Source organism: Sander lucioperca, chromosome 20 (assembly GCF_008315115.2).
Source record: "Sander lucioperca isolate FBNREF2018 chromosome 20, SLUC_FBN_1.2, whole genome shotgun sequence".
In the NCBI taxonomy this organism is placed as follows: Eukaryota; Metazoa; Chordata; class Actinopteri; order Perciformes; family Percidae; genus Sander; species Sander lucioperca.
The window spans coordinates 10,049,270-10,063,843 of record NC_050192.1 but is presented as its reverse complement, the minus strand read 5'-3'; the positions used below and the strand labels follow the sequence as shown (position 1 = coordinate 10,063,843).

The 14,574-nt window shown below is 39.3% G+C and overlaps 1 protein-coding gene across 1 annotated transcript in view; it reads left to right on the top strand.

Moving 5' to 3' along the window:
• exoc4 (exocyst complex component 4) overlaps positions 1-14,574 on the top strand; it is a 118,384-nt gene that overhangs the window by 92,244 nt on the left and 11,566 nt on the right. Inside the window, exons 17-19 of the mRNA XM_031313356.2 lie at positions 10,661-10,805; positions 13,171-13,349; positions 13,558-13,717. Of these exons, the coding sequence (XP_031169216.1) occupies positions 10,661-10,805; positions 13,171-13,349; positions 13,558-13,717 (484 nt within the window). The remainder of the gene's footprint in view (positions 1-10,660; positions 10,806-13,170; positions 13,350-13,557; positions 13,718-14,574) is intronic.

Sequence of the window (14,574 nt, the reverse complement as noted above, 5' to 3'; positions counted from 1 at the left end):
TTACACACACACACTCATTATCCTTGGCTCTGCCTCTGTGAATGTGTGCACATAAATGCCTACCCTAATCAGGACTCAAAAGCATTTCATACATTCCCGTGTGTGTGTGTGTGTGTGTGTGTGTGTGTGTGTGTGTGTGTGTGTCCAACACATTGTCTTTATGTAGGTCTTGTTAATCACTTATCATTAACAGTGATGTTTTTATCCTCTATCACTTCAAGAACACTTTTAATCTCTTAATAGAGATTCTAGCATCTTGTAATATTCTCCTTTAAGTCCATATCTTTTTATTAACATCATATGATGGCAATCAAGGAGTTATTACTCCTATTAATGACTAATATTTTGTATTTTTATCATCAAAACTAGAGTATAAATGTGCAGTATGAAAGCTTTCCACCGAAATTCTTACAACATAAACAGATGTCAGACTTCATTTTTTCAGTCATGTTTTGTCACCTATATTCATTCAGCTCTTTCATTCACCTCTGTAGTTATTGTGTTACAGTACTCTGGAGAAACTTAGTTCACTGCAGTATTGTGGTCTTTTGGCTGAGCTCTGGTAAATTATGCTCCTTTCTTAGAGGGATAGAGAGAGGGCTTCAAGCCTTATCAGTGATGGTCACAAGTCTCTAGCGTCAAACCTCTGATTGCTCATTGAACTTGCACTATTTTGCTGTTCCATATCGCCGCTTTTCTTTCAGACGTAAAATAATTAAATGAGAATTTTCAGATATTCTTATTTGAGCTTGACTTTGCCACTATCTCTTTTTAAACTCTTCCCTTCCCTCTCACTGTGACGCTAGCTTTCTTCGTTTATTCATAGATAAGAATTCAATAAAAGTACGGGAAGGGACGTGACATAATTATCATTACTTCTAGCGGGTGGCACTAATGGGAAGGATAGGGCAGTCACTTATCATGCTGGGACAGCCTCCGTACTGTTCATTATTTAGTGTTTGCCGAGTTGATGGCGGACTGTGTGTGTGTGTGTGTGTGTGTGTGTGTGTGTGTGTGTGTGTGTGTGTGTGTGTACGTACATAAGCGTGCTCTGTGTGAGATGGGACAAGGCTACGGCAGGAAAAAAGGACCCCACCTTATCTCGTCCTCCACCCCTTCGCCTCACGTCTATGCCTCTCCAAATTGGATTTTATATTACAGATGCAGTCAGGTATGAACAACTCATTTTCCTCTCCCTCTATTTGCTTTTTCTTTCTTTCATTCCTCTTTCTAACTTTCTTGCGTCATTCTTTCTTTTCTTTCTTCCCTCTACTGTATCCTTCCTTCTGCCTCATCCTGGTAGTGTGAACATTGGTCTCCTTTTTCTTTCAAGTGGTATGGGTCTGGTAGATTAAGTCCATGGCTGGGTTGGTAATCTCTTCAGTGTCTGTTTGGTTTGGTCACCTTCCAGTGTGATTAAATCCTTCTGGATATGTAGTTACTGTACACACCTTGTTATGCTCTATGAAAGTATGAAGTATGAAAACAAAATTTAAGTTTGTGTGCACATGCAGCTTCATGTGTAGATATCTGGGTCAGATTAAGAATGTCTGAAGTGTGTGTGTGTGTTTGTTTGTTTGTGTGTGCGCACGTGCGCGTTACACTGTTAATGAGGACTCTGTGTGTGTGCAGACAGACCACTGATGGTGATCTGCCGTGAAGGTGGCTGCAGAAAGGGTCTTATCACCCATATGGTCGCAGCACTGGACTTCTAATCCACTCTGACAATATTTGCCCGACAACACAAACACACACATACGCCTGTGGGGAAATGTTAGCATGCCAGCCTTTTGTTGTTGTTGTTGTTGTTGACTACTGTGTGTGTATATATGAATTTAAGACATTTTAATAACATTTGCCAGTGTGTCTGGCAGCCTTGTTGGATCTTTGTGTACTGAATATGGACTTGCAAACAGGAGATCATGAACAGTGTGAAGAGCTGTCTAGTGGACAGTGTTTTTTGCAGACTGTTGCTGCCAACCAACACTTAAAATGTGCTTGTTTGCAAATGTATGTGTTCATGTTCAAGGCCTCTAATCTATGCTGCAGGGTTTCTGGACAATAACCGTGAGTCCTTGTGGGAATAAGTTCCGTCTCTCTACAGTGGTTGCTCTGCTGCATGCGGAGGGCTTATGAAATACACTTTTTTTAACCTTGACTATGGTGACTGTAGGTCCTTCCCTTCAGCAATGTTTTTTTTTTTTATTTTTTTTTTTTTTACTCCATTTAACAAAGCAAGTTGACTAAGAACTCATTCTTATTCACTGCAGAGGCCTGGGGGACAAGTTGCAGTGGGAGATGATGGTGTAGTTTTTTTCAGTAGTCGAAATATTATTTTTTTGTTTAATGCATGTGGGTTTCTCCGTTTTTGTCCAAAATGTCTAGCATGTTTTGATTATCTCTCATCATAAGGGACCATTAAGCAATTTGGGGTCTTCAGATATCAAAATCTGTCAATTGCTTTCTCAATTTTTATCTCTCTCTTCCCCCCGCCTCATTCTCTCTGGACAGAAGTTGAAATCCCCATTTAAAGATGTTCATCCTCTACCAGAGGCAGCAAAATAATTAATAACGCCCCTCCGCTCTTACTCAGTCATTTATGAATCATTCATCATTCCACCCCTGCAGGATACTGTCCTTTGCTTATCTTTCTCTATTTTCTCTTCTTTTCTCTCTTCTATTGAGAGGTAGGGCGTGTTGTACTTTTTAAACAAACCGATCATGATTTATATCAAATGTATTAGCATCTCCATTTGTCAGTGCCACAGAATATGTGAAGTTACATTGTTTTCTTGAACCCTAATGTGCTGTTTATCCCCTTAATGACACACAGGTCAAAGAGTGCAAGATTGGTTTTGTGTTAATTTAAACTGTCCGTGTATTTATGCATCTGCATGCGGTATGTGTGTAAGAATGTGAATTCTATTACTGATATTCTCCCTTAATGTCTGCCACCCTCATCTTCTGCAGATGGCAAACAGACGTTTCTCTTAGATGAGATTCGAAAATAATTGGATAAGCACAGAGCGCACACACACACACACACACACACACACACACACACACACACACACACACACACACACACACCCTTGCATACCAACACATGAGCGCATAAATAGATACACGCACATACATATCCTAACATTTAATCAGCAGAGAAAAAAGAAAAAAGAGCAAGAAAGTTGTCAGTCAGGACCAATGATTCGTCTCTTTTTGCCCGTCTGTCCCTGACTCTAATGGTGCCCCCCCATGCTGCGATGCCACTGTCGCATCATTAGAGCAACGTAGGCTGGGGTGACAACAGGAATCCGTGCCTGTCTGTGTTTCTGTGTGTCTGTGCGTGCATGTTTTTGGGCATGTGCGTGTGTTTCACGAACACCCCCTGGGGAGACCTCCAGCAGTGTGTGCCACGGCGAGCCCTTTTTTTTTCTTCCTTTCTGCTGCCAAAGTGAGTGAGTGAGTGTAATGCACATGAGAGGAAACAGAAGCCTTCGAGTCACATTCACACACTCGCTTATGTGCACATACGCACACTTTTGGAGGGAAAACACTCCCACAGGCAGAACAAGTGAAATGCGCTCTCTCTCTCTCTCTCTCTCTCTCTCTCTCTCTCTCTCTCTCTCTCACACTCACACACATGCACACACACACACGTGCACAACACAACAACTATAAAAATGATATCTGATCTGTTTGATATCTGTATATACAGTCAGGGCACTGCTAGCTGCACCAAACACTTGATGACGTTACTATTCATTTGCTTCCAATAGACATCGATAAAATCATAGATCTTTTAATGCAGCCTTTAGGTTCCTTAACTGCATAGGTAATATTCTTGTAATTGTGGCTCTTAGTTTGAGTGGCAGTATTGTGTTTCCGTGCTGCATTCTGTACAAAATAATGATCTGATAAGATGACTAGGAAGAATAAAACAACATCTGCTAAATACAATCAAATGAAGTCTATTAATGTCATTATGCTCCGCTCCCTTGAGAAATCATTGTGGATTTTTTCTGTTAAGACCAATCTTGTTTGTCATTCCTGTGGCTCATTTAGCCAGATTAATATTGATATTGCCAACCTAAAGATCTAATCCTTGGCAATCAGTTTTCTGCCAGTGGAGGAGGCACTAGAGTAGATATCGTAATATGGATTTTATACAGTATGTTAAAAGTGCTGTAGGTAGGATTGTGAAGATCCAGGACTTAGCCAAAGAATTTGAACATCGACAACTTCTCAGTCCCTCCCCCCTTTCTGCTAAAGCCCAAACGGTCTCCTAAACCCCTCCCCCCACAAGGGTGAATGAATGCGTGTGCATGAGCAGTGATTGACACCCCCCCTGGCCCTGATTGGTGCATCTGAACAGGGAGCTGTGGATTTTTGCAAATCACACTACAGGCTGTAGGTGATGCCAGAGGAGCCAGAATTTTTTTAATTAGTGGGAATGCTGTTCAGCAGCATTCCAACTATTGTTATCCTGTTCTTTATTTATTCTTATTCCGTACGTTTTTTGGCTCTCTGTAACTTCTGCATACGTTCAGCTATTAAAACCATTCAACTTTTAAAATGTTCAGCTCTTTCAGCTAATGATGGGACTTCTTCAACTTTTTTTCTACTATTTATACTTTTTAAAATAGTAAGCTTTTTATGACTTTTTTTTAACATTGAAGTGAATGAGAGCATGCTTCAAATCCTTCAAATCTTCTTCCGCTCCCAAAATTTTCAGCTCCTTCATACTTTCACCTACAGAAGCCAAACAAACTTTAAAATGTTCACAAAATATTCAGGTATTAGGTTATGGCTTTTCAGTTTGATATCTTTTACAGTTGTTGTGAAAAAGCTGTTTAAGTTTAGTGATCATTTCAGGATTTTTCTGCGTTTCTAGTGAGTGTGTGTTGCGTCTGTCAGTGGATGATGTCATCGTTAGAGTGCAGCAGCTTAGAAAAAAAAACTTTGTCCCCTCTCTATAAATTGCTCTCACGCCCACAATATCTACTTGTCATACACAATTTATACATCAAAACGTAGGTATTTTTGTCTAGTTTCAGCCAATGTGCTCAGTTATGAGATATGCCTTATACTTTTGGCTCGATGAGTTTCCAAATGACAAGAGTTCCACATCTCCCTCCATTCACGGCCATGTTAAATGTCCTCCACATTTCCCAGCGAAACGCAGAGCGAGCCACTTTTTTAAATCGCTGATATGCCCACATTTTTAAGTTTATCAACATAAATCTTACATGAATACGTTCACAAAGGTCTTGTGTCTCTAACTGTGAAGTCGGTGTTTCGATAGCATGTACTGTTGTGGATTTATTAAGGCTTGTTTGAAGGGTTGTTTGAAGGGTTCTCTCACACTGTCTCTCACTCAGCATTAGCAGGTGTGGTGCAGTTTAACAGCAGGTGACACGGTCGTTAACTGTTCAAAGGATGATTATAAACACTCGTCACCATGACAACACTTTCACAGACAGCAGCAGCAGTCTTTCAGCCTTTTCAGACATTTCTACATTTGTGAGTCATTATCAGTTAGAAAATATACTCAGACCTCACAATGTTCTACATCTTTTCCAATCCTTACAATTTCCCCCTTTTCAAAAAATCTGTCTCTGAATAGCTGTAGCGTGCCACAGGTGACATATTAACAGCAGGTGTGGTAATGACAGATCAAAGAAAGGCTTTATTAGAGCTGAAGGAACTCCAGTCAGCTATACTGATGATAGCATAGTGGATATGTTGTATGCCTTTGGTGTGGGAGACATGGGTTCAAATCCCATTGTGGTACACCTGTCAATGTGTCCCTGACCAAGATGTTATTTCCCTTTTTCAGCTATTCTCACTACTTCAACTTATTCTTACGGATTTAAGCTACTCAACCAGTTTAGCTTTAGCAATTCAGCTATTGACGTTTTATTTTGGCTCTCCGTAACTTCTGCATACATTCAGCTATTAAAACCATTCACCTTTTAAAATGTTCATCTCTTTCAGCTAATGATAGGACTTCTTCAACTTCTTCTACTATTTATACTTTTTTAAATATTAAGACATTTTCAGGTAATTCATTTCAACTTTCATCTTTGACAGTATTACAGTTCATCTTCCAGCTTTTCTAATGTATTTTAGCTCTTCACTTAGATAATGCAGTTTAGCTTCCAACTCTAACACTTTTCAATCATAGTGTAGTGGTTATGACACATACCTTTGACATGGAAGACCTGGGTTCAAATCTTATTCTGCTACATTAACTGATGTGTCCTTAAGCAGAACACTCAATCCCTATAGCAATTTGTTTTCTTTCCTGTTTTTTTTCCTTTTCTTTTTTCTTTTATGACACATGCCCTTGGATTCGGAGACCCAGGTTCGAAGCCCACTTTGAGCCGTGTTACATCTGACATATATAGCAATTGGAAGTTGCTTTGGATAAAAGTGTAAGCTAAATGAGATGTAACGTAATGTTGTGATAATCTTTATAGCATGACACAGCACTTTTCACCAGACATAAAAAACATTATATTTTGTCTGTCTTTTCTCACACACAGAGGCACACACACACACACACACACACACACACACACACACACACACACACACACACACACACACACACGCAAACACACACACACACACACACACACACACACACACACACACAAACAGACACACAAAAACACACACGCAAACACACACACAGACACGCACACACACACATACACACACACACCAAAACACACATGCACACACACACACACATATATGCAGACACGCACACACACACACAGCCACACACAGACACACACACACATACGCACACACAGACACACACCAACACACATATGCAGAAACACACACGCAAACACAACACACACATGCACACACACATGCAGACACACACACACACACACACACACACAAACACACACACAAATGCAGACACACACACACACCAACACACATATGCAGAAACACACACGCAAACACACACACACACACATGCACACACACATGCAGACACAGAAACACATGCACACACACACACACACACACAAACACACACACGCACACACACACATATGCAGACACACACACACACACATACACACAAACACATACACACACACACACACACAGACACACACCAACACATACGCGCGCACACACACACACACACACACACACACACACACACACACAGCCACACAGCCACACATATATACACACACTGAGGTACATCAATCAATGTGTCCCTGAAGTAAACACTTAACCCATACTTGCTCCAAAGGTGTGTTACCACTGACATATATGCTATTGAAAGTTGATTCCTTTTCTCTTTTTTCCTCTCCTTTTATCTTTCCTCTCTTTTTCCTCTCTCTCTCTCTTTCTGCTTGTTTGTTCTATGCAATGGATATGGCTGATAATAAGTCTTCTTAGTCAATTCATTGAAACGTCCACTTTTGACAGTATTACGGTTTAGCTTCCAGCTTTTCTAAAATGTATTTTAGCTCTTAACTTATGTGCAGTTCAACTTCCAACTTACAAGTTTTTCAGCAGTTTAGATCAAACAATTTGTTCCATATTTCTGCATTTTCATCAATGTTTCTCACAGCATTTGTAAGTTTTCCATACTGATTCATAATTTCAGATAAAATATTATATAACATATAAATTACTTTATACATTAGTGGTGTTATTCAACTTTTTAATGAAATTCATACTCATTCTACCGATTTCCACTTTTTCAGCTATTATCACTACTTTAACTTCTTCTTACTGATTTAAGCTATTCATCCAGTTTAGCTTTAGCAATTCAGCTATTCAGCATTCCCACGCATTTTCCGCAGGAAATGCATTTTCTAGTTACCTGTTTAATTACCTGCTTCATATAGTTCTACTGGAACATAGGGTCAGTTTCAGCAAATATGACAGAAAGTTAGTTTTATAAGTCTTACCTACTGTATCTTTAAGCTAGTCTATTAAGTTACGCCAGTCTTAACACTAGTTTATTGTGAAATAGTCAGATGAACAAAAATAAAGACTGATTATAGGCCTAAAATGTTAGCAACCCTACCCCTTAATTATCTCAGAACTTTCGGAGGTGGTTCCAGCTGTGTTAACAATGGAACTGATTAAAAAGGAAAGGAAGGCTTATATGTACTTACAACTTTGTGGAGCGAGAAATGAGAGAGGATGGAGCATTTTGGAAGTCTGACTACTTATTTGTTAGGTTTAAGCCAGAGTCAAAGTCTTTTTGGGTTTTATAAACTGCCTGTAACTGGCTCTGCATTGCAGTGTCCCGTCTCACACAGCACACACACGCATTATTAAGAGGTTTACTCAAGAAGACAGTTAATTAGCAAGTAAGTTCATACATAGAGTACGTACATTAAGCACTTCTACATACACAGCCCCACACATCACAGCTTTAAAAGAAATGCAATCTCCAGCCTTTGTCTTTATATCTTAGATACACAAGCCATAAGAGCAGCTGTCAGAGTGATGTCCTGGGTGTGTTTGCTTCATTGATTGAATGGCCATGGCACATACCTCACTGCTGTTTGCCTACGCCAATGGTCTTTTCTCTTATCGGGTTAATTTAAAGTAACTGTAATTGGGACAGAACCACTATTCACCATGATGTACAAAATATGCAAACGTGAGCACACAAAAGCACTCACCATCTAAAGGCAGCAAAGCATTACTTAGATTCTTTTGAGAGTTGTGATTTCAAACAGTGTAGAAATATGTGTACAGTCAATTTTTGAACTTCACTTGGCCTTAGTAATGTTGGGGGATAAGCACAGTTATTCTCTTTTGAAATAAATAAATAATAATAATAATAATAATAATAATAATAAAATAAAAATAAAATATACACACACACACACTGTCGGGTGTACTTTCATTAATGTTGTCTCCAAGTTTGTGCCAGGTATCGAGTCCAATTAACCAGGTTTCGTAGTATCAGTTAGATGTTTGAATTAATTACATGATGTTAAATGTTCATTTACAGCACTGTTGGGTCAGCTTGCTTGTTGTAATCACCCAGCCAAGACAGATGGAGTGATATACAATCAAACTTAAATAAATGTAGGATCTTTAGTGGATATGAAATATGAGGTATTCTTGTAGTGTCTTATGAACTTATCCTTTTTCCTTAGATTCTTCTGAAACTTTTTTGTCTTTTTAGGATTCGTTCTACATTTCTTTCTCCAGTAAATGGTACATCCATATTTTTAATGGTATTATCTAGGGCTGTGCAAGTAATCAAAATTTTTATCGCAATTACGATTTCGGCTTTTATTTTGCACATTACGTTTTGCAAGTAAACTTTTATTTTGAATGGAAAATAAACATTTCAAATGGGAAAAGTATTAAGGGAAATTTCACAGTTCTAGGTGTTTTCACTGCTTTTAAAGTTCAATAAATGCAACAACTTTCCAAAAGTCTATAAGTAATCGTGTTAAATAATGCTGATATCAATATTGACCAAAATAATCGTAAATTTGATTTTTTTCCATTATCGAGCAGCCCTAGTATTATCCATATTTTAAGACAACCGACCATCTTGATGTTACTGGAAGGTTTTTCTGGAGACAGGTCTGCGTCACTGTTTAGTTTGTTTAGTGTTAGCTGATATAGTGTTTTCCAGTTAGCTGGAAAGCTAACTTGTGTCCTTTTTCAGTTTATAGGACTGCACATGTACTATTCTATCATACCTTAGGGTCAGTCCACAGTTTTAGCGACATTTCCAAGTAAAACGATATTTCTAGAATGTATTAGGGCTTGCGTCAGGTTAGGGCAAATCTTTTTTGTTGGGCTACTATAAAAATGTGTTATATGAATGAACCCATGTATAAAAAAGGTAACCAACAACTTTGGAGTGGTTTGTTTTGGGGAATATCAGTAAAAAGTATTATTCATAGAGAGGTAAAACAAATTAACCGGGTATACTGGCCTTAGTTTAGACTTGCTGCCACTCTGTCCTTACTCTGTGCCTACGTGCATGCATGTGTGACCTTCGGTGAAGGGCAGGAAGAGTAACTGGGGAGCTGGCTTTGACTGCGGCACATTGATCGTGAACCCCTGCATTCTCCTGCTCAACAGTCACTCTTTGTGTACACACACGCACGCGCGCACGCACACACTCTCGCCTCATTGACCAAATAGACTTACATATGACTGACGGGGCCAATTTCTCTCCGTTCCTCCCCTTGCTAATTTATGGCCATTGATCTACACAGAGCAGAATTTATATACACTCATCATGCTCTCGTGCTCTCTCTTTACTCACACACACACACACACACACACACACAGGTCTTTCGTGTGGTTTACAATTCAGTGCACTGACTCATGCTCCTGCTGTCTCAGCACAAGTGGCGAGAAGAAGAAGAAAGTACAAGAAAACACTGAAGGACTCCGCAAGTGTGTGTAGTTGAGCTAATGGGTTTGCTGGTGTCATTTTCAATACCCAATTATGTCAGTATGAAATTACATGTATGCATATTACCTTGGAGTACAGTACAGTGTAAACTTCATCCTACTTCCCCTAGTTAAAGGACGGCCCTTCTACTCACTACTACTACTGCCCCATTTGGTACAGCTGTGTTTGTTAATGGTGTCATGGTGTGTCTTCCTGTTTATTCTGTCCATCCAGGTGCTTCTCCATGCTCAGCAGACAGCCAGGTGGTTGGTCAGAGTGAACGTAGCAGGGAGCAGATTCTCCAGACTCTAAGTGACCTGTCAAGGGGGTTCCAGGATATTGCAGACCGCTGTCTTCTGGTATTGCACCTGGAGGTCAGGTATGCAGGAGAAACTCACCCATGCTTAACAAAAATTGCATAAATGAAAACGCACGTAGGGGTTTATATGGTATTATTACATGTATTGTGCTCTTGTTACGCTTTGAGGTAACAGATTTTCAGAATCATTCTTAATGCTCAAAAGTCTATAAATGATCAGTAATGTTTGCTTTTATATGTTATATAACACTTAAAATGTTGAAGTTTTACATATGAGCCCAGTCAAAAGTATGTGAATAAGTCAAGAATCAATTTGTTTTACTTAATTTGAATGTATTTATAAAACATCTTCATTAGCTGTTCTTATTAGCTGCCTTAAGCCTTAAGTTAAGTTGTCAAGATGTGCCACTTTCTTATTTTCCAGGGTCGATGCATGTTTAGTTAACAGAAAAGCAGCATATTTAATTTCATTTACTCCCTAGATTGCAACATCCCGGCTAGGCACCTTGATTACTATTTCTGTCTGCATCATTATAAATCTTTGTGTACAATTTGTGTTCTTCTTATCTTCTTCCCAAGAAATGTGGATTACTCATTTGTGTCACTTCCTAGCTAAAGGAAACACAGATTGTTATAGTACGACTAAATCATTTACCACCCAGTTACCATGATCATATCTTAGAGGAGATGTCATTAAATCATGTGGACAAAAATGATCAGTGGCATGACAATTGTACCATAAATGCACATGTTCAGGATTTTATATATTGTCTTGAATACGTGTTTGTGTGAATGTCATATCCAAGTTAATTTACCACACCATATACTTTCTACCTCCCGCTCCCATTTTTTTTCTCCATCTCTCCATGTAACACTATTTCCCTGTAGACTATTGTAGAGCTTATGCAATATTGTTTATGATTTCAGTAGAAAACCCTCCCTGAGGCTGATGTCTAGCTAGAAGCCACACTCCATTGACTCTCCCCATCTAGCGAATTTCCCCTGATAGTGGTACCAGCTAAATGAAGCCATGAGGAAAAGAGCAAGATGGGAAGGAGGAGGAGATGGGAGAGAGATGAGTTTGGAGGTTAAAGTGATGGTGGGGGTTAAAGAAGGGAGATACAGTAGCTAAGTGGGAGACATGATTGAATAGCCTGAGAAAGGGAATTGAGAGGGAGGCATCGAAAAAGCTTTGCCTTAAGGGGATGAGACATTCACCTATATCAATTCATACCTTTCTGCTCAGGGCACTGTGATGATGGAATAATGAGAGTATTGACTCTTTAAGTCTAGACAGAAATGAGCCTTCTATGGACCTAAATGACCCCAGACTAAAATGTAGGTGTTTTAATGAGCAGAGAGATGTGGCATATTGTCAAAGGATGTGTTAAAATTCACCGTCTGTATCTATTACAGTCCTAAAAGTAATATAAAAGGTATATGTTACCATGGGTGTAAAATGATAACATGGACTTCCTAGAGTATTTTTTTTTTTTGCTTCACAAGATAGTTTTTTTTTTAGTTTACAGTAACAGTATCAAAAAGAAGAAAGAATTAAAAAGAAAAAGAAAATATTTGAAATGTCTGACAGTTTCTGATATTAGGTTTCTTGTAGAGTTAAATCAGCTTTGTTTGTGGCAGTTGGATATGAACCTATTTACAAAAGATTGTGTACCTCTACCAGCCAAGGTGAAAAATGAATAGAAAAAGCCCTCCAGTAAGGTTTTAACGCACAATTGCTCCACTGGAGCTGCTTACTGGCCAAGCTCACAGGTCTGTGTTTGAACCATATCTAACCAAATATAACTTTTTTTGAAAAGAAATCTAGATGAATTATGAAATGTCTAAAATGAAGTACTTCACTCACAGGTGAAGGCTGTAAATATACTAGATTGTTTTTATACCTTGAAGAGCTGTACAACATACTGTATTCAGCACTGTGCTCTACAGATTGCCCCTAACTTATCATATTTCTTGGCTAAATAGTATCCAGCAGGGAAGTAGTGGTAAAATAAATAAGTGGATATAGTATGATTACTCTAAACATAATTTCTTTCTAAATTATAGGTGTTAGAGTAGGTAAGTGGGTCATGAGAAGAGAGAGCACTCAGTGCCGACTAAAGTCTACCTTCTAACTATGTTAAACACTAAGGAGAGAAAATAATACTCCTCACATACATCCTCACCTCTTTACAGAACGTTTTCTCTCCCATTCCCTGTAATGCTTTTAAAACTCTCTCATAGTTGATTTCAACATATCAACAGTGAACTGTAAGAGAATGGGGGGGGGGGGGGGGGGCGCTATAGCAAAATCAGCAGGTGTACAACAAGATCTGAAATAGAAAGAGAACAAAGTCAGACATCTAATTTTCCACTTTCTCTTTTCTATTCCTCAACTTCCCTATCCTCCTATGTCTCAATGCAGGGTGCATTGTTTCCATTACCTGATCCCCCTGACTAAGCAAGGCAATTATGCTATCGTGGCTAATGTGGAGAGCATGGACTACGACCCACTGGTGGTCAAACTGAACAAGGACATCTCAGCTATAGAGGAGGCCATGGGAGCCGCCCTGCAGCAGCACAAGTTCCAGTACATATTTGAAGGTCAGCACAGCTGCCTGAGAAATACCGTCAACCTTGCTTTTTTAAAGCAGAAATGTATTTGGATTCACAGAGATAGTTTAGTACCTGAGTCCAATACTAAAATGTTGACAGAAGACTCTTTACCCTTTCTATTCCCTTCTGCTTCTCCTGTTACGCCCTTCTTCATCCTTTGATTCTTCTCTGTGCTGCTCCTCTTCCCTCTCACTAGGTCTGGGTCATCTGATCTCCTGTATTCTAATCAACGGGGCCCAGTACTTTAAGAGGATCAGCGAATCTGGTATCAAAAAGATGTGCAGGAACATCTTTGTCCTCCAACAGAACCTCACCAACATCACCATGTCCAGGGAGGCGGACCTCGACTTTGCCAGGTAAAAGTCTTTTCACATTTTTACAGACTTAACCCCAGTGCAGTTCACCTGGAGCAGTTTTTGGGTCCACAGCAGGAATACACCTTAACCAGAAACCCTTTACTTGTATACTTAGTTCCCACCAGTATGGGTTTGTAAAGGCTCAGGAGGTAAAGCTGTTGTCCACTAATCGGAAGGTTGGTGGTTCGATTCGTGGTCCCTGAAGTCTTGACGAAGTGTCCTTGGGCAAGATACTGAACCCCAAATTGCTCCTGTACTTGTGAATGTTTATCCCTCTCTCCTGATGAGCAGGTGGCACCTTGCATGGTAGCCTCTGCCATTAGTGTATGAATGTGTCTGTGTGTGAAAGGGTGAATGCTGACTTGTGTAAGTATGTATTGTAAAGCGTTTGAGTGGTTGCTAAGACTAGAAAAGCACTATATAAATGCAGCCCATTTACCATAACCTTGGCCTGGAGTAGCTGGCTGAAGCTATTTTGTGCAGATAGTCTCTAAATTTTCATGCTTTTGCCCAATACTTTATAAGTGCTTGCTGTTCTCCCTTTAGTTTTTCTGTTGTCATGGTGATAAAGCCTCTGATATCACAGGACTCTCCCTTGAAATTTATAAACCTATAAATAATAATATTAACACATAATAATGTGTTGGAATCTGTACTACAGTCACTAAGGGATAATGATAAATTGTATATTTCTTAATTATATACATCAAATATAAAATGGCATGAACTGTATTATGAAGCCATTAGAAATAGACTATACTTACTGGCTGATTTTCAGCTTAAGTCAGCTGATATACTATACAACCCTACTACACACCTGCACAGACATGCACAACATCCTCAAGTTCAGACAGCAA